This window comes from Rissa tridactyla, chromosome 9 (assembly GCF_028500815.1).
Source record: "Rissa tridactyla isolate bRisTri1 chromosome 9, bRisTri1.patW.cur.20221130, whole genome shotgun sequence".
Lineage (NCBI taxonomy): Eukaryota > Metazoa > Chordata > Aves > Charadriiformes > Laridae > Rissa > Rissa tridactyla.
In genome coordinates, this window is record NC_071474.1 from 11,839,783 (window position 1) to 11,861,818 (window position 22,036).

Here is a 22,036-nt window from a genome sequence, read left to right on the forward strand (position 1 = left end):
AAGCACAAACACAGAGATATCATTTCAGCACTACGGCATGCAGAACAATGGGAAAGATGACCTGCTGCACGTGCTCCTCTACACAGCTGTCCAGCTCCATTGTCAATAGTGGAAAGCAAAGCTTGGTTACAGGAAGACTCAGATCAATTTCCATTGTCTAAAGAGCCTTGATTTTAAAGGGAAAAGAAGGACCCATCTCTACATGGTCAAGTGCTGGCAGCTGTCTCCTTAGCTCTTCCAGTATGGCACATCTTAAAGCATTCTAGCTTGTTGACATGTGACCTGTTTAGACCTACCCAACTCTAGGTAAAATACGGTTTATATGTGATCATGTTATGCCTGACATCTTTTTTGTCAGGGTGCACTACCTTGCCTGACTTAATGGATTCCTCCACACTCTGGTAAGAACTATCTATTAGTGTTACTTTCCCCCACTAGTCATACTTCTGTGCAAAACAGAAGCAGAAACATACTACACGGACAATATAGTACAAGGGTTTTCTGCATTATACAAGTGCCTAGGATGTTACACATTTTACAGAAAAAAAAAGATCCCTGTGTATTTTGTATTTCCATCTGTGTTCTACAAACATGTACGCATCCAGACATTTCATGCTTACTCGTTTTCAGAAGGGCAACAAATTGAGAATGCAAAAAAAACTTTATTAACATAAAAAGTACATATTCAGTAATCAATACTCAAATTCCTTCACAGCATTTGGCATGTTTGATACCTCTTTCTGTATCTGCTACAGATGGAGGAAGAAGGGGTTGTAAGGTGTCAGAGGTTTAGACTTAGAGGGGAGTTTTTGGTGGGTTGGTGGTTTTTTTTTTGTTTTGTGCCTTGTTGAGTTATGTAAACAATTCAGAGTGAAACCTCTACAAGCAGAATATTAGCTATCAGTTGTACACTTAAAAGTTAAATAAAAATCAATTTCAGCAATACAAAAAGCAATATAAAAAGGTATTCAGATGCATGACATGCATCAGAAGAAAAATGTAGGAAGACATGACAAGACTTGTCTTAAAAGTTAAATCATACTGGAAGTTCTCTGTAAATATCTGTATGGCTCGACGCAAAACACATTATAAAATTACTTGGTTCCATAAGAGATCTGTACAGTTGCATCTATTTTAACCTCATTAAACACAAATATATTAGAACAATAAACTCATTAAAAGGAATAAGAAAAGTTTACTCAAGTTTAACATTTCAAGCTGCCTATTTGATAGAGTAACCAGAGGTAGATGTCCAATACTGGTGGCCAAGCTTTCCCAGCAAGAACTTTTAGCTATCTTGTCAAGTTTTTAGATTCAAAGCCAATGTGAAAAGGCTTCATAGATGAAGTATGTCTTTCAAAAAGCCAGCCAGAAAACCTCTATGGCTGATGGAACTAGTTTCAATTATACTGCTGAAAGTGAAGAGTATGTGAGAATAAATCATTTACCAGACCACTGTAAGGACACCACTGACCAAGCACTAGAGCTCATGCAGTTGTTTTAACAGAAGTGAAATTAATTTGTTCATTTCCTATGCATATTTTAGAAGCTGAACCATTGCCACCTATCTGGCTCATAATTAGTCAAAGTAAGATTGCAGGGTACCACGGCGGCGGATATCACATGTCCAGCAATGGAAACCACCTCCCAATGAATTGGCATGGCGAATATTCACTTTAATTGTAGAAATGCCTGCAAGAAACATACATTGCATACTTTAAAATTAAAATCTCAAATTCATGTGGTAAGCTTTGATCAGAACATTAGATAATGCTTTATCAGATCATATGGCTAGATGCAAGTACAGAAAGTATTTCCTACTCATTTGTTAAGAATTTATTCTCCCAAGTTCTAGGCAGAGAACAAGCTAGGAACATCACTGGCTTGTTTATTCCAGCGGTACCCTCAGGAATATACAGTGCCTGGAGCACAGCTGGTGTTTCATGTGTTATGATGTACCAGTAATAAAAAGAAAAAGTCAGTTTTTGCAGTATGTGAAGAATTAGCTGAAATTCTGCTACAATATATGACCAGGGCACATTCACATAAATCTGTGTGAGCATTTATGGTTAAGACACTGAATGTGCTCTTTCAAGTGTCTTTCATAAAAAGAAGCATCCAGAGTACAAAGCTCTGAGCCTCTCTCTCTCTGAAAGGGGAAAAAGGCTGTTTTACTTAACTACCTAGGTTAAGCTTCCTCACACTTCTTTTAAGCTCTGATGTTTCAGCTGTGGCTCAGTTTATACAAAGTCCTGACAGATGGATTAGGATCAGAAGACTTTTCTGTTATTAAGTCTGCCTTTTTGCTTCTTGGTACTCTCAGGAGCAGCTCAGTAGAATCCATCATCTAGGTCAGCAATAGTTTTGTTCCCAGTAGACCCATCTCAGTCCTAGGAACTTACTGACTACAGGAGTTTATTTAGAACTCACAGGGACTGTGAAGTTCAAGTGTGAAAGATACATCATGATTAGCATTAATAGCTTCATTTTTAAGTACTCTCAAGCATTTATAAACCCTCAGCTCCATGGTCATGCAGAGAATTAAAATAAACTAAGATTGAAACACTAAGTGATTCACTAAAGGTTGTATAGCCAGTCTTCACAATCAGATTAAAGCATTAGATTGCATGGTTCTCACCTGCAATCATCTCAGATTTGACGAAAGCTTCAATAAGTGCACTCATATCCATGGCATGAACCCTTCTGCTAGGTTAGCAGTTGCTGTCTTCCACCTTTGGCTCATTCTCTCCTTCACATCATTTTTCTCCCTTTAAAGGAATCTTCTGCTACTGGGGAATATTATCTTTCACTCTACAATCAAAGATCCCTCACTTCTTTTGATTTCTCATCTGCCCACCAGTCATCTTTCTACCCTGTCAGCTTTTGCATCACCATGTACTTATCCTGCAGCAATAGTCAGCTGGCTGTAGCACAAAACAATCTGGCCACCATCCTACTAACCAACTATGAGACACAAGTAGATCTACCTACATCTTTCCCTCCCAGCATGATGGAAGCAGTTGGATTAACTGCATGAGTTCAGATTTTTAAGTCTATATTATTTATCTTTGCAGTGAGCTGTGCATAGTAAGACTTTCAGGTTTTATATTCAATTACAGTTCTCCTGCCACTGCATATCTAAAGGAATTCCACCCTATCATGAGGTTGCACCTCATAGGACTGATGCGCAAAAGTACCTGGTTAAGTGGTCTTAATTTGACAGTTTAAAGTACAATGAGTTAAAATGGGAAAAATCTGAAAGCATTTTGACAATGAGGGATAGCCAGCTCTACATCACTCAGCAATATGCACACTCAACCTCTCCAAGACAGACTTTGACCTCCAGACTGAACAGACAGTTTTATGCTAAAAAGGCTCATTCAAAAGCATGCTAGCAGTAACTTTAATTGCTACTCGTGCTTTTATTTGCTGCAAGCTGTAGGGGGCACAAGATGCAAGAAGCATATATTCATATGACTGAAATATTCAGGAGAGAAATCACTGAATGATTCTTACTTGCTAATCCAATTGTTTGAGTACCTTTTCCAGTGCTGGCTGCTTTGACTACTCTAAGCGAAACCTTCGTTCATCCTGATGTGCATTGTTGGTATCGTGATCATTTTGTTTTAAGTATATGTTGAAATACATAAGGACGTACCCAGATTTTCAAACATCTTCTGAATTGATGTCTCACTGGCATCCACCATCACTCGTTTCTCATCCAGCATTAGGACATTCATGGACAGCCATTTAGAAGACATCCACAGTGGGTGATCTAAACACAGGAGAATGAACCTTCTACTGTACCAATGTCACCGCATATTAATACTCTTAAGAATACTCTTGAAATTCTTAGAAAAGAAAGAGTGAATATACCATCTGGGATGAGTGGCACTGGGGGACGAATCACAGTCCAGCCTGCTTTCTTGAAGAGCTCAATCTGAAAGAGCAATTAGATTCTAAACAAGAGTCTTAAAGCATCACATCACATCCTACAACCTATGCCACACTTCCCCAGGCTTCTTCAATATACATGACATCCCCTTCCCTCTGTTCATTACTTTTGTCCCCATTCAAGTTCCATCCACAAATCCAGTTTTCATACAAGCATTTTTTGAAAGACTTTTCAAGCTTTGCATACCACTAGCATTTGTTTCTACTGGTTTTATATATGCTAGGTATACTAAGACAAAAGGTAACGCACGCCATTTGGAGCCTATGAAGTAAAGATACTCATAACAGCACAAAGGAATTAAATTCTTTATTGTTTGTACTGTTTCTTCCCATATGACTGTAAAAGTCATTAATATGAATTACACTGCCATTTATAGAAACAAAACCACCAAAACCGCCACATAAAATTATGTTTGCATCATGCTTCAAAAGAAACTTAATATGCAGTTTAGTTAACAAAGGAAACAAAATAATTTAGGTCTTCAAGAATTACACAGCTAAGTTAAGTTAAAAATAAGAGGAGAACATTTTGGCTAAGGAGAACTGACTTTTCGACTTCATTGTCTGAATACTTGGAAGAGCTCTTTATTCAAGTGTTACCAGGAGGTGGAGCTCCCATTCCGAAAACTCACTAACCAGCCTGGCCTGCCAGGATTTTTAAAGAGCAGCCCTCTTTCACCTGCACCTCCGCCCCATTTGCCAGTCGTCCAGAACTGCCAAATTAGTTTTTATGAAAGAAAGCTGCATCTATCTTTTCTATCTACACAGACAGCAGTTTTCCACTAAAAGAGTCCCAGCACGTGGGTTTAACAAAAAGTGACCAAGAGCCTCCTCTTGCAAGGAAGATTATGAAAAACAGGGGAAGAGAAGAGGCAAGGAAAAGACTATGATTGTTTTAAAAAATATATTCTCCTAACGGATATTACAAGAGGCAGGAATTCAATGGGACCATTTGCATTGAAGCCACTTGCTGAGAAGAGACTAATATTGCTTCTACGAGCTAGGCTGTGCACATGGTTCCGTAATGTCTGCTGCACACAGCTCTATCCCACTGATTCAGTATCAGCTCAGCTATTCCCATGTGGTTGTACAGATTCTGAAATCATGGGGATCCTCACAAAAATCCTCAAACACTGACAGTACAGGTAACATGTCTGTAACATGAGTTTGTACTCTCTGGAACGCTTTCTGATCTGATTGCACTGTTTAGCAGTATTAGCTTTTTCTGAGTGAAGTAGTAGGTTTTACATACCGAACCATGTCTCTCCTACTCTTCAAAATGTATTTCTCACTCAGTTATTCAAAACTGAATGCCTGAGGAACTACCAGCCTCCTGCCATTGGTACAGTTAACCAATACCAAAGGAGAGGCTTCCAAAATAAGAATAAAAAAGGGGGATTACTCATCTGAGCAGCAGGAAACCCTCAATTTCTCCTTGGGTACAATTAATATATTTAAGTAGTGGAAGTGTTCAGAGAAGTAGTATATCCTTTGTACTTGCTTTGATACTACACTCTTTCAAAATAGATTGCTTCCATCGTATGTATGCTCTGTACATCAGAAGAAACACACAACACATCTGCCTAGTCTCACAGTAGGTAAGCATAAAGAGCCACAGCAGAAAACTGGGGGAGAACAGTGGTCATTGCACTGCTGAGAAAATTCTAGAGTCAAGATGCAAATACATCTGTAAGTTCCTGAACAACTGTCTGAGTGCTATTTAAATTCAATAATTTAATATTATTCAAGTGTATACAAAATAAAGTTGTGGATTAGCAATTATTGAGCAGGGACCTAATCAAGCTGAATTATTTTTAAAGCACAAAACACTTTCCCTTCTGCTACACTCTTACCTGGTGGCAGGGACGATCTGGGTTAGAAAGCACAAGGCCAGGTCCAATGATATTAAAAGTGGCATCAATGTGCATAGGGTTAGGATCCTTAAAGGATATTATATGCACTCTGTAGTCTGGTGCAAGATGTCGCCTCATCCATTCAATGCCCATGTAATTTGTAACCTGAAAACAGGACATAGTAAGTTTCACCAGGTTAGAATATAAAGTGCATCTAAGCTTAGTATATCTAAGGTTTTATTCAAATAAATATTTAAAGCCAAAACAACAGAAGTTTGTGCCTTTAGCTAACCCCTTAGCTATAAGACAGTCTCAGCTGGTATATCAGACATTCTATGAACAGCAACTTCTTTTGTCAATACTCTTATTTTAATGCTGTTCAGGAATTTAAAAAGACAGAAATACAAATATCAATCATTCAGATAGATACCAAAACTGTTGGAAGAAACCTTTGCTTACCTGGCTCCTTTGTACAAAGATATCTCTTCCAGCTCTAATGAAGTCAGCAGCATCAAAGCATGGCTCAAATTCAGTAGTTACAAATTTTCCCTGAGCAGCCAGTTTATGCCTGTCTTCAACAGAGTGGATTGGATAATCCTAGTTATAGAAAAAGGAGATGGTAAGGGAAAGTTTTCAAACTATTTCCTACTGAACAGTATTTTGAAATTGAGAAAATAAGTTTATAGCTAGTTTGTTCCTTGGAGGTGGTCTGGTTTACTTGTTACTAGAATAAAAAAAGCAAGCACAAATGTGGAAGTTTAAGGAAAAGGTTTAAAATACATTCAAGAATAGATGATGGAATAAGAGACAATAGTTATATTGAGAAATTAATTGCTTTTCAGAGCCACTGACTCTATAATATTCCGGCTTCTGGATAAAAAAATATTCATTACCATTGGAGTTTAACGGTCAGACCAACAAGTCACTGCGGAGTGACAGAAATACTGGGATGTAAGCTATTTCCTAACAAAGGTGGACTCCCTACTTTTTCCACATTTTAGAATGTAGAAGGTAGATCTTCAGATATTGTAGAAGGTAGATCTTCAGGAATTTAAACAGATTTTAGAATGAAACAATGCAATTAAGAACAAATGAGGTGTAAAAAAAACCCAGCGAACAAAAACTACTGGATAAGTAGTTTCTATGTTTTAGAACAGGGTCTGGAAGTTTTCCAATACTGACAGATTACTAGTCTAAAGTAATTCTGTTTAACAAAGACTTCTTTGCATCATTGATAAGATGTCACTGTTCCCAGAAAGTTATAATCATTCCACAACCAGTTTTACTGCACTTATTGTAGGTGCTCTTACCAAGGTCCTAATGCATTTGGGGGCCTATAGGAAACTACCAAAATTGTCTGAGTCAAAATTATTACAGAAGAAAAAAATTAAAGAAAAAAAGTCACTTAAATATTTGGAAGGTAAATACTCACAATTTAGATCCTCCACTATTTCTTTTACATAACTTTCAAAATACTAATCATCATGCAAGACAAAGATCATGAGGGTTTTTTTCCTGTGACAAAATATATATTCTTTCCCGCTTTCCTGATACACTCAGGACATACCGACATTCTTAGGGAATCTTAATTCTTTAATGTAACCTTTATGATGTCTTTCTAGCATTCCTTCCTCTTCAGTAGTCCTAAATTACAGCCAGTAATCAAAACAATTCAAAGCAGACTTGAATTCAATAGACACAACTTCCTGTTTCTTATTCCCTAATTGCACACACTCGGTTTCATTTGGAAAGGCTACAGAATATTTGCATACCACTAGTAAACCCGCAAATTTCCAGATTTGTTTTGTTCTCCCCCCATTTTGTAAAAGCTAGATATCAGGTTGAAACTATCAACAAAATTCTATATAATCAGAACTGAAGTTCTGAAGCACAATGAGAACAATACCTGATCATAGAGTTCATCTGCCATTGTGGGTTTGGGGGCAGTTGTCCACTTAGCACCAGAGTTGAAATAATCTTTGATTATTCGTCTATATGCTCTGTACTCAAAGAACCGAGCACGCCAAGCCATAGGCGCTTCAATAATTTCATTTCCCACCACCAACAGGATGTCTCTTGGCATGGCAGCATACATACCTGAAAGGAAAAAGGCCATTAACCTATGAGACAAATATGCTTTTCTCAGCTCTTTCAGTTTATTCACTTTTCACCCTCCTTTTTACCACTACTTCTATCCAAAAGAATGGCAAAAAGCATCTTTAGCAAAGTCAAGAAACCAGCACGTAATCTGAGGTCTTTACATTCTTCAGTGAATTTTCAAAGTTACTTTTTTTTTTTTTTTTCAAAATACATGCAACTTTTTCTACAAAGCCTTCACTTCATAATTTGGTTAATGGAAGTTAACTAGACAAATGCTTATGAATTACTCAGATGACTTCAAAAGGTGATGATGGGTAGCAAGTTTTCCAAGAGGACCTCATTTCTTTATATGCCATCCTTTCAAGAAGTGTTAGTACAGAAGAGGAATTTGATGGAACACAGAACTAGTGCAGGAAGCAGTCCCATTAGACTTTTCATCAATATTATCTGTTCCCTAATGAATTTGAATTCCACTAGAACAACTTAAGAACATGTCTGACATGAAAAGAGCCTGGAGACCATGCTTGATGCAAAGCTCAGTACAAGCCAATGTGCTCTTACTGAGGAATCTTGGCCTGAAGGTAAAGAAACATTCAAATTTTGTTGACACTAGTGAGGATCCTCCTGGAAAACTGTTTCCAGTTTTGGCCTCCATAGTTTAAGATGGATCCAAGTCTAGGATCCAACAAAGAGCTATCGAGACAGTCAGGGGGGGCCTTACAGCACATGACCTGGGAGAAGAAGCGGAGAGACCTCAGCTTATTTCATGTTGCAACTAGAGGACAAAGCAGTAACAGTCTACAGCTAATTTCAGGGCCATTAAACATGACAGATGAACATTTTTTGGTAGTGTCAGTGACAACAGAGCAAGGGAATCAGGCAACAGATGCTGGTGTGGGAAGTTCAGGCTCGGTATTAGAAAAAAGTCTTTCATTAGGAAAACCATGCCGCACTGAAACAGATCAGCAAACTGGGTGGCAGAATCTCCATCCCTGGAGATTTTCCAAGTCATAGCTACACAAAGCTATCACTGACCTCATCTAGCACTGGCAGTAATCCTGCTCCAAGCAAGAAGGTAGACTAGACATCCAAAATGTCTCAGACAAGAGCTAAACAGAGAAGGCCTTCAACAATGGAAGAACATTTACCTGTAGACTCAAAATCAGGTGTTTTATACTTCACAGACCAGTCAATTGGATCAGGCCTCTTGACGATTACACCTTCTCTTTTCAAAATATTGCACATCTCTTCAATTTCAGCAATAGCTTTTTTTACATGGTCTTTGGGAAAGCTCTGGCCTCCAAATTTCTGATAAAATCCCCAATACTTTTCATACGTGTTGGCCTAAAACAAAAGGACAGGTAAGTAACAAAGAATAAGCATCAGTGTTTTTGGTAGAGTGAAACAGATGCATAAGACACAATTCTTAATGTCCAAAGTTTCTTGTTCTTTCACTGACTTCCTGTTGTTTTATATGTGTTATGACCCTAACAGGTCATACTGTGCCTTGTATTTGGTTCCTGCAATATTTTGAAGACTTGATAAGAAATGTTAATGATCTGCTGATTCTTCTAAAATAAAGGGGCAGGAGAGGAGGGGTGGGAGGGGGAAAGGAAGGGAGAAGCATCAATGCTTCAGATAAATGCTCAATTATTCCTGGTTGAGAATTCATATTCTGGTAGCACTCTGCTATCTTTACTACTCCTATTTATACACACCATTGGTAAGGTTTCACTCAGATGTTTTGTGATGTGCACGTGTCCAATTATTAAACTTGTGTTAACTTGGTGTTAAGACTATTTGTAGTTGTGAATGGCTGATGTTTTCACGAACACTTACATATAGTAACAAAGGTAAGTTTCAGCTGTATCTGCTAAGCAGGTTCATTGAACTGGCAGATAATTTCAGTACTGCTAACAGACTGTATATGTGCCATGATGCCCAAGAAAAAAAAAAAGTCCTCTGAGGAATAGCAGGGAAAAAGGAAATGCCATCTGGAATGTAGAGAAGTAAGAACGCATTTCATTGCTACTTGCAAGTTTAGTTTGACTTTTAGATGGGATTCAGGATGTTTTGTTTCCTCGTATTTTTGGATATAGATGGATCAATAGCTTATATTGTTTCTACTGAAGGAAATACTATTATAATAAATAACGTAATAAATATTTCTAGAATTCTCTTCCCCTCTTTAGCCTTAGCCCTACAGAAAGTCTCATTATTTATCAAGTCACAGATAAAACCCAAGAGACTACATTACACTTCAATTAGTATTTAGTGGCTAGTATAGCCAAGTAGCCATGAAAGATTTGGTCCTTATTACACTAGACCTGTACAAACACACCGAACACAGCAAACACGACTCTGCTATTTAATAAAGCTAGCTGACATGTTTTTAAAATGAAAACAACCTTGAGCTTATCTCCAAAACGCACACATCCATAGTCACCTTGTTAAAACCCCACTTCGGTACTGTCACAGTGGTGACATCGGGAATTCTAAAGCCATCCCAAGTACAGGTAACATGCCTTGTTGGCTAGAAGGGGCCATACTTCAGGTACAGCAGCAGTCTAGAAAATGCAAGAGATACTAAATTCACCTGTCAGAGTTGGATTAAAGCAAGTACAGCATTTACAGGCCTAAATCCTCTGCTCCTGAAATCCTGTGATAGTCTTCTCAAATTAAAAGCTAATTCAAAATAACATCCTAGTTCTCACGGTTAAGAGAATCCGGACATATAATCAAAACGAATGATGCTGCTTCACTTCGGTGTATCTTTGAAAGCGTTTCATTCAGATTTATAAACTGTGAAACCAGCAGTTTTGATGGGTCTCTGCTAACACTAACATGACAGAGGAACAAGTACATATGGAGCCCTTCTGGAACTACAGCAGAAGGGCTCAGGAACAGGTGAGCAAGTGGTCAGGCCTTCCTTCTACCAAACTGAGTCCTGCTCATTCAGGCAGCATGAGTGACAGCAAGGGGATGCAGGAGAACCTGCCCTTCCAAGCATGAGGTCATCTCCTGACACTGCAGTCCTGACTACCTTTCAGAAAGCAATGTTCTGGACAGAAACAATGTAATGATTTTGTGCTAATACTGTCAGTGAGCCCCAAGGAGGCAAGGCCATTCCTCTGAAGGCATGCCTGATCTCCTTTAACAATCCAGGCCATCCACTCTACTATTTCTGGATATTTGCCCTCATGCTAGAGGGGTAAGGCAGAAGGAAGAGAAAATTCAACCTTTCAGGCATTCTTAACATTTATATAGAGAGCCCAGGCAAAGATCTCAGCATGGCCATCCTCCTCCTCCAGTACTGAAGCTTCTTTCCATCCTTCCCAAAGGATTTGTTCTTTTTCTGTAAGTGAGGTCTTGGGTAATTTGATCACCTCAGACTTGCCAGCTGTTGAGATGTCACATGCAGATCACATGAAGTGCCTAGCACTCCTATGGAAACCTGTTCTGCTAATGAGACAAATTTGTCCTAAGGAGTAAAACTAGTTATTTTCAGAGCCACCCATGATGTATTTGAAGATCATTAATTTATAACAGGTGCGGTTCCCCTCTTCACCAGGTGTCTTCTAGTAGTGCTCTTTTCACACCTGGGAAATTATACTTGTCTTGCACTAATATGATGGCATAATCTTAAAGTTATGACAGACTAAGGGCTACCACCATGCCACCACTCATATTCCCTACCTTCTGAATAACTGGGAAAAGGGTATATGACTGGGACATCTCTTTCATACCAACTCAGGGTTGAGATTTCAAGCCCCTTTGATCATATACATACAACTCATTTCAGACTAAGTGTCAACTCCTTCAGAAGAATACATCTGAAATGTGATATTTTTGACCAAAGTGCTAAATCAAAAAAGGGCATTCTCCTAATTAACGTAGTTGTTAATCTCCTAGTTAAGATTTCCCATGTTTCTCAATAGTGTATTTACCTCTACATAACCTACATAGCCCATTTCAAGCTCCCAAGAGGATATGCAAGTGTCAGCTTGTTAATGTTCATCAGATATGTAGGGCTCCCTATTCAGTTCATTCCTTCCTCCTTCTTATGCCAAGCACATCATTCCCACATCACAGCAGAGAGACCTGTGTATACCAAAACCACTTCTCAAAGTACTGAGTGGAGCCATATTTCCTGCACTTAAATACTCTGTAAACAGACATGTATACAATCTTAAGACACAACTTAGAAGTACCTCAAAGCAAGTATTTAACAAACTTGAGTTATAATTTGAGATGTGTTTTTTAAAGCATCCGAGGTCCAAAGCTTCAATTTTTCCTTACGCAACTCAAATTCGCTAGTTTTAAGCTGCGGGTTTTATAACCAATGACCCTCATTTATACTTGGCAGAAGGCGCGGGATACACATCAACCCCAGTATTGCTACTTACAAGGACTGTAACAGGGATTTCTGGCTATTGTATTACACTAGAGCAGCACACACATACATGCCTTACCTTTCAGTCACATAGAGATTTGAACAGTAACTGAATCTATTAATATCTTTCAGTATTGGCGAGATAGGATTTGGGCTATTGTTTGGATTATTCAGCAAAAACCCCAGGTAAAGTTACTGTTGTAATTTCTACAGCAAAATTTAAGACAAAAGCAGAGAAAACGAGAGGAAACCACATCTCAGCTGGCATGCTCTCTTACTGTTACCTGTTGTGGCCAATGTATCCTTTAGATTTGGCAGTTTACATAAAGCAAAGCTAAACTTAAAGCGCTTTAACCCCAAGTTGTAGGTATTTGAATAATTCTATACTTTGACATTCCTCACTGAGCTTTTGATATTGCATGTAACAGAAAGTGAAGTTCTGACCTCGTTTGATTAGTTATGGCTTAATAGGCAGTAGAACCAGGCTAGCTTTATAGCACGTCACATTTCAGGCAGTTAGATATTTGAAATAGTATTTTTTTCTGACATTAAAGCAAGCCCTTGACCACTACTTGAGAACAGAATTTTGTCTCATTTAATGTTACAACATAGGAGTTAGACACGTTTTTTCCTTACTCTTTCTGTACGTTCATTATGGCAGTGTGAAGTACATAAATGCGCATACATACACTTGCGTATTAGACATGCCAGTCCTCATTGACTTCTTTTTCTGAAGCTACTAGAGTATCTTTGGAGTGTCTAAAACAGATTTCCAGAGGTTGGTAACTGAGCTTCAGCTTTCAAGGAGTAAATAAAGGTTATAATGAAGTCAGTGGTAAAATTGTCATTGCGCTCACTGGGGCCAAGATATCATCTCAAGTGTCCTGATACAAGTCAAATTACTCTTCTGTCTCGGGATTAGAACTACCAAGCTGCAGTAATTCATCCACACTCCTCCAACTACTTTTGCCCAGAATCATAGTCCAGATTCTAAAAAAACAAACGTAAAAGGGGATAGGGGAAGTCTTCTCCACAAGTACGTCCCAAACTTCCTCTAACTACCATTTCTAGCACTTTAAACATATTTTCAGTATCTTTGTTTGTCATTTCTTCAATGCCAGATCAGAAAAATTCACCTTCTTAATTGAGGTCTTCCAGTCAACTTTGTCAAGATATCCTTTGAAACATTACTAAGGTCTTTTCAGCAAAAGGAGCGTAGCAGCTCATTTTGCGTTATACATGTGGATTACATGCTGCCTTGGAGATAGTACTGTACTATGACACAGTGGAAGAGAATAATTCAGGATCATCCCCATGAATGCAGGTAACAACATACACTTAGCAACTTTAAAGTCCAAATAAAGTACACAATAAAAATCTGGAGCAAGCCCATTGTTTGAGTGCTCCTGTTCTAAAATACAACATTTCAGAGAACAAAGAAACGTGGGTTTATTTAGGTAGCTGCTGTAGTTTTAGGCACAGAAAAACACTGAAAAACAGAGGAGTATGTGTTTCCATACAATACTTACCACAGCACATAAGAGCTGCAGTGAGCTATTTAAACAGAATGGTCCTGCTAGTCTACAGCTATGGAACTCTGTATTTCTCAGACTGTGAAGTAGTAAAGTACACTTTTTTTCAAGCAGTAACCCTACTTTTGAGCCCAATTAAACTTTCATCAGTCCTACCAACTATCTCAAAAGCTACAGTATGCACTTTGATAGCATCAGGGCTATATTACTAGAGCAGACTGAACGTATTAGAGATTCTCTCTACTACTAGCTGTTTTACAATTCAGTTGAAAGAAAAAGCTTATTTCCCACCAATATGGCTATGTGCAAAGTTTCACAGATGTAAACAACTCCTTTGAAAGAAGAAGCTTCAAGAGTAAATACCAGACCTTGTTCACCATAAACCTTAAGCAAATTATATATATAAAAAAGTGCATTATTTCCTTTTTAAGGTTGTTTTATTGTTTACCTTAACCTCCACAGAAAAAGGTGGGACGCATGCATTTTCAGCTCTTCCCACAATGACCTCTTCCAGTGGGTCCCATTCATTGTACGAGCAAACAGGACAGTCCTTAGGCACAGGGCTAGTGGCCTTGTTGTCATCAGCAGCACAGGTGTTCTGGGAGGCTGTAGCTGCCTGGGTGCTCTGCAAAGATCGCTGCACCCATCCTGTAAAGACTCTTCCAAGCTTAAAATAAAAATGAGAATGAAAATTATGTTTCCCTTACAAAAGGCAAAGGGCAATGGTTCAGTCCATGAGCACCTTAGTCTGTAATCCCAAAGCAATGTACATTATTTGGAGCACTAACAGAAACACACTGTTTGTTACAGACATTCTAATCTATTCACAACCAACTAGATGCTCAAATCTGCCTTTTAAAATACACTCAGTTTAGAAGGGTAACGACATAGGAGCACAGCATTGACAGTGGCGACTGGAGTCACTGAACTCTGTGCTGCTGACCCGGGAGGATGCATGGGAGAGTCAAAGAAGCCCGTAGCTGTTCCGCGCCCGCTCACAGCCCCCCGCACATGACCTCCTCCCGACGGAGCACCCTCAACCCCAGCCCCCAGGAGGCGGGCGGCGGATCTGCGCGGCACCAACCCGCCAGCCGATATAATGCGCCGCTTCGGCTCCCCGGCTTCCCCCGCGCAAGCACCGCACTCGCAGCATCTCTGGTCGCCGGCGGTGCAACTGCACCCAGCGCCCACCCCGCCGGTATTATAGCGGCCCGACACGCCCCGGCACCGCCCACTGGCTGCGGAGACACAGAGCGGCGCGGGGACCGTCCCGCGGTCGGGGCGGACGGTCCGGGCGCCCCCGGGCTCAGGGGTAGGTGAAGGAGCGGCCGGAGCGATCGAGCCCCGGAGCCGGGCTGGATGAGGCAATCTGCAAAGCTGACTAACGGCTTCTTTCGACATACCCGTATTTCACGTTCGCAGATGGCTCTTTAGCAGCAATCTGACTCTGAAGGTTTCCAGTCAGGATTAAAATTCTTCTATAAAAAGTGTACTGAAGTGCATCATTCAGCTATTTTTAGTCATCAAATATGCATGTTCTTCATTAAACCTGTAGTAGACAAAAGAAATTCAATTTTACCAAAAATTCCAATTCATATGTTAAGATTTCAGACTTTTAGACTCTTAACGTAACAAATTTATGATTCGCCTAAAGTATTTTAATTCTTTAGTTATTGAAAGGGTGCTTCAATAATAAACAATTTCAAATTCTGGCTTCTTAAAAATGCATACTGTGATATGATGAAAAGCCATCTTAAAATTAAAATCTAAAATGGTTAGCTTACACTAGCACACTTCTCCCCCCCTACAAAAATCTCTCCATGATAAAATGAACACAAGTATGTTCAAAAATACTATCTCAATAGAACTGCAGTTTACAACAAGAAATATGTTTGCTACCAGCTCTGCTCATATTTAGTAGATCCCCCTTAGCCTGACAGATTATTCTCCATTTTCTCAACTTTGCATAAGAGTTCACTTTTAAATCATTTGATTTTACCTTACAAAAGTAAAAAGCAGACATAGCAAAAATTAGTTTCACCTGAGTTGTTCTGTTTAAAGTTGTAAACATTTGCATGTTTCTTTCCGCCTTACAATTTTGCTTCTGCCTTTATCACCCACGCAGTGTCCAGCACTTCTTCAGCCTGGTTCACTACTCCTTCAGGCTATGGTTCGCTATCCAGAGCGAGTACACTGGGGCATGGCTGTGAACAGACATGATACTTAACATTACTTCTATGTGTAAGATCGTAGGTACTGCTAGCCAACTCAGCACACATATCTACAGCAGGAGAAAGGTAGACATCATTAGTATTAATGTATATTAAAACATAAGCTACAGTTCTAGAATACAGCAAATCAGCTAGAGTTTTAACATGCCTTAGATACATGAGTAAGCAAGTTTTATTCTACTGGGTAATTAATCACTCAGCACTTTGCCTTTTTGGCACAGGTAAACGCTACACCTTCCCAGGACAAACAGAACAGCACGAGTTCTCTCTTCATAAATTTACATACTTCTCAGAGCAAAGTTAATTATTTTAGTTGGCATGATATCAAGCATGCTTTACCCTGTTTCATATGACTGCAGAACTTTTTCATAACTCACTCATCTTAGTTTGTTAGGACTTATTTGTAACATAATTGCCTCAAACACTATTCTTGTATTGAAAAGGATACCAGGATATTTTTTTTAGTTTCAAAAAGGAATTTTCTTGATGTTACTTAATTCCTAGTTACCAACTTTTGTTATGTATTTAATTTTAAAAAATACCACTAATTTTATGGTAGTTCTGCTCAAATGCTCATCAGTTTATTTTGCTAAGGTCACTCTACTCACATTGACCTTCTAAAAAAATTAATGATTGGCTCGTGGCTAAATCCAAAGGTCGTGCTTCTTTTTCTGTCCTTCTCAACTTATCAGCTAGTTTTGGACCTTTGGATCATTCTTTATCAACTCAGTTTACATAGTTTTTCTGACTCTGCACAATACTTCTTTTCCTACTTACTACATGTGTTTGATGCTTTATAGGGTCCCTAAAATTGTCCTCGCCATCATTACAATGAGCTTTTTGCTAATGCTCTAGCATTTTTTTTTATTTTTCTGCTGGACTGCAATTTTTTCTGCTCACATTTTATTTCAGTGAAAACATTCTTTCCCATATTTCAAAGGTCTGTTTCTACCTTTCTTCTTTCTACCAGGGGTAGTTCCTCCTGGACATAAGCCAATCTTCATTTAAGTACAATCAAAGCAGAAATCCTTTCCTTTTCCTAACTGGCACGTTTATGATCTGAATTTGAAACCTTTACTCATGGTAAATAGCATTTCCCTTCCAGCCTTCCTTAATACCAGCCATTTGACCCCCAGATTGCCCTCACATGGGCCTTGATACCTGCAATGCTATCAATGCACTAACCAGCTAAAATGCATTCTAGTGGTATCCCTATGCTTCTTTCATCACCTGACCACTGGGTCACCTGAAAAAAAAAATCTCATTTGTCTCCTTAAAGCAGTCACTTAAAAAGCCTACATCATTTTATTCATTAACACCCAATACAGACTTCATATAGTTTGCATTTATGGTGTATGGAAGTGCCAATCCTCATAGTTCCCTCTATAGCATCAAAATGAGCATCCTCTTGTTTTTTGTATACTCGGTACTTCTTCATATCTTCTTCTTCCTATTCTACAAGAAGGGCTTGATGTACCAATGTACATTTTAACAATGACATAAATGATGGAGCACACCAGCAGTAATGATTATTCAAATGTAAATAAAGCCAAGTTCATTCATTAAAAGAAATTTACTTCAACATGTGGTTGACTCTGCAGGTGCTGAGCTCTGTGGATCATAAAATCTTATTATAAATGTTACTACACACAATTGCTAGAATTATTATAACACCTTGAAAGCTCAGCTCACTACCCAAAAGCTTGCCAATTATTTTCAAGACTATGTGCTGATCTAGTAAAGATATTTTCTTCCACTGCAAACCTCACCTCAGCATGGAATTTTAACTTGAAACAGGAACAGGAGCTTCACATTGCTATTGCTGAGATCTGGCCTATAAAGATTAACTAGGAAGTTGTTTGGTTTTTGGTTGTGTTTTTTTTTTTAATGGGGCCCTATGCATTTTTTGTAATATTCTATCCATCATTTTTGAATGACATAAGGTGCTTTGCAGGCTTATATAAAACCATCTCATTCTGATAACTGGATAATCCATTTAAAGCAATGTGGTTCCAGTTAACAAAGAACAACATTGTGTCCCAACACCATTAGAGAATAAGATATTAAGTAGTAAAATTCTAGTTTAAAACCACAGAATTAGAAAAAGCAACAGGAGACATGCAGTAAAGAGAAGTTATCCTTGGCAAGAATCATAGAATTGTTAGGGTTGGAAGGGACCTTAAAGATCATCTAGTTCTAACCCCCCTGCCGTGGGCAGGGACATCTCCCTAGATCAGGTTGCTCAGAGCCCCATCCAGCCTGGCCTTAAAAACTTCCAGGGATGGGGCTTCCACCACCTCTCTGGGCAACCTGTGTTAGTATAAACTCAGCTATGTTTTAGGACAGTATGTGGTCTCAGTTGCATGTATCTTTCTCCAACACACATCTATTAGAGAAACAGAAGTCAAAAAGGATTGTACTACTGTTTAAATGTGAATTTCTATCTGTTCAGGACTTGACGTCCTGCCTTTCAGAGCAGATGTTGTTTAGATTTGTAATGTGGCATAGCAACATGCCTGAAGCACCTGAGGGACATGATATTTAAGGTTAAGGAACAGCTTATCCTTTCTTACCACTATTTCTGCTATATTACCAATTAAAGCGATTTGGTAGAAGATATCTGGTGTGAGCTGGTCTTAACATATTCAACAGTTTTTACATATCCTTACTTTTACTTTACTCATAGAAACTTACTCTGTTCAACAATACAATTGTGAGAGATTTCAGTTCCTCCTAGTGTCTTGTCAAGGATACTGCTTGCTAAATTCCAACAGTCTACACCCACAAGAAGAGAATTTGGCACAGCTAATCTTATCTGTTAGCTATCAGGAACAACACAGAAGAATCCAGTGTGCTTCTTAGAAAGCAGGTTTCAAACTTCCTGAAGTTCAGAAGTCTAGACTGTTCCAGTTGGGAAGAAGAAATGCACCTCAAAATATTTAAATGACTTTTTTTTCCTCCTTTAAGCTTATAATTCTGTTGCCAACTCTGAACTCCAAAACCAGTAGAAATATTTTGTAAAGTAAAACAATTTATTTAACATATTTCCCTTTAACTTGTGACTTATAAAGGAGCTGAAAATCAATGTACTATTTTCAAAGTCCTTTGAAGGAGATTTTGATTTTAATTAAATAATATAAAATCTTACTTTATCATTCTTCACACTCAGAAGAAAGATATAATTAGATTTAATCCCTTATCCAACCAAACAAGCTACATATGTAAAATGGCTGGAAATACTTTCTCCCTAATACCAGCTTCAGCGAACCTGATTTAATCTTTAAATTTGCTGACAAACTCTACATGGCTTCTGGCTATTTTTATAGTTATTGAAGGACAAATCCTGTAGTTTTCTCCAAATGCCAGTTCTGGGTACTTTTTGGAAGTTTTTCCTTGTCAGGACATCTTCATTGTGTGACATGATGAATTCTTCATCAGACTGAATACAATCTGCTACAATGGACTTTTGACTACAGAATGAAATACTTACTCCTATGAGTACAAGGACTAAGTAAAACTGATTTCCTCTCTTTTTGTGGAATTAATATGGTAAATGATAAATCATAATCATAAATTGGATGGTATTTACCATAGCCAGAGATCAGAATTTATAAGGCATCTCCATTATGTGGACACACTGGTATCTAATAGCTCTGCAACCTTTTTGCTAGTTGGGGCACTTAAGGGGTCTTTTTATTCCTATCCGGCTAGCTATTACCACAAAACTTGCAGGAACTTAATACCATTGAGACCTATGACCCTTTCTCAAATTTTTCTGAAACTAGCTAACAGGTTCAAATTACAGGGAGGGGAAGGAAAGAACAGACACAGACATATATGCACATACACAACCCACAGTCATATAACCTTACGTTCTTAGGAAGCAAGACTAAAACCTTCCTTGTCTTTAAGAAATCAAAAGATGAAAAAAATTCTCCTGTTTGAAAGAAGATGACTTATGTAGATGTCTTCTATATGAACCTAAGGTAACAATGGGTCAAAATTCTGTAAGATTTTTAGCACACTGGTATGATTCAATTCTTAGTGTATTATTTTATTTTATTTATGCAAACATTGCTTTTCATATCTTTCCGTTAAAATGTCTTTAAAATTTCATTGCAAAATGCAATCAAATCACATATACAATCAAAATGCATTTCAACATATGTAATTCAAAAGAACATATCAATATTAATATGTATTGCACTAAATTTCAAGCATGTCTGATAATTCAGGAAATAATTTAACTCCTTTTTTGGGAACCAGATAGCTGGAATACTAGAAGGATGTAGAGAAACACAGTTCTGTATCCCCACTCTGGGGATTCATTCACTAACTGAGCAAAGGAAATGGTACAGGTAGTAGAGGTGCATATATATGAAGGGCAGGACATTGGCCAGCAAGAAGACAGAAGTTGCAATTGAAATAGCAAACACAGTGACAGAGCTCTGGGGAGAGAATCGTTAGACAAAACTTTTGGCTTAAAAGTAGTCCAAAAAAACTGTTTGAAACTGAACAAATAAAATAGTCCTTGTTGACTGAATCCATCTGATTTCAGGACTTTCCACTGCCCTTCTGGCTACTCACAAGTCATGTTACATCATAGAAATGACTGATTTAATAATTAATTTATTTTCCTAACAGAGCTTGCAGAAATCCACATTCTGACTAGCTACACTATATGTGCACGTAAACATGAGTAGCAACATACATATAAATATCTGTTTTAATTTTAGACATCATGTTTCTATTATAGAAAGGTGACAGAGCTGAAGAAAGTTCTATGAAGGCAAAGGATTTGGTGATCATAATCCATGACATTTTACACTCGGTCATTTCCAAAGGCAGCGCAGTGCTGACTACTGAAAAATGCAGGAGGTTCATGCAGCAAAAGGCACATCCCTTGCCGGGATACATTTCATTCAGACCAGTATTTCCATGTATACAGTAATGTGATCTGCCAACATTTTCTAGGGTCAGTACTGTGACAATACTTTCTGTCAGGGCTGCCAAGTGAACTTCGTGGCTCCAGGACATTTGAAATCTCTTGAATCTCAAATATATGGTCTTGCAACATAGCCTGTTGTACATTACCATTTAAAATTTGGAAACTGCTTTGCGTTTTTCTTGAAGAATTTTTATAAAAATGATTAAAGTAACTTTGCTGTGCCCCTGAACTAACAACTGCATCCAGTTTTCTTCTCACTACTGCTGGAGTTAAAATTTCAGCTACACCACATTATACATCTGAACAACAGTTTCAAAAATTCTGATTCCTTTAACCATTGTGTGAGTTGCAAATGCAAGTAAGCTACTGGCCTCCTAATGTGAAGGGCTTTTGCATGATTATTGTGGCAATACTTAGCATTTGTTCCACCTGTTTTCTTTCTTGGAAGAGACAGGAAGCCTTGGCTCTCCAATAACCTCTTATCCATCCCAGGCTTCCAGGAGAGGATGGCCCAATGCACCAAAGTTATTAGACCTCTGTTTACTTCAGGGAGGATGCTACAAAAACCAGCTTTCCTCTGCTTCTCCTTTCTACACTGAAGAGACAACCTGAGAAGAGGAATAAGCCATAGAAACTCAGTCACTCTGTGCCATTTCTTGAGCTTTTGAGCATTCCCTTTCACAGGCAAGCAATTACTCAGTTACTGTTTTCTACTATATGCATGCAGTTTATTCCTGTGAAAGAGCCTGAAGTACCCTTAGACTAAACTAGATAGCACATCTTGTCTGTTCAGTTTTCTGCTGCTCAGCAAATAAGGCTGTGAGAATAAAGTCTCTTTTTTCCCTCCCTTTTTTCTAAGAAAACACAGATCTATGATTAGCACGTTCCATCACTTGATGCTCTTGTTGGCAGCATCAAAGATTGTTGCTTATACTGTAATGCCTCTTAAAAGTTTGCTGAATATAAGCTTGCCTTGATGGTAGGATAGTAACAAATTATACAAGTAGGGTTTGATTTGAGTCTCG

The 22,036-nt window shown here is 38.4% G+C and overlaps 1 protein-coding gene across 1 annotated transcript; it reads right to left on the reverse strand.

Annotated features, from left to right (window-relative positions):
* Positions 1-626: 626 nt before the first annotated feature.
* Positions 627-15,135, reverse strand: GATM (glycine amidinotransferase). The gene is made up of 9 exons (XM_054215355.1): positions 14,917-15,135; positions 14,281-14,499; positions 9,056-9,251; positions 7,714-7,904; positions 6,267-6,404; positions 5,808-5,972; positions 3,877-3,940; positions 3,659-3,775; positions 627-1,692 (listed from the first exon to the last, which is right to left on the reverse strand). The coding sequence occupies exons 1-9, from the start codon at positions 14,983-14,985 to the stop codon at positions 1,580-1,582; spliced, it is 1,272 nt and encodes a 423-aa protein (XP_054071330.1). The 5' UTR covers positions 14,986-15,135; the 3' UTR covers positions 627-1,579.
* Positions 15,136-22,036: the final 6,901 nt, after the last annotated feature.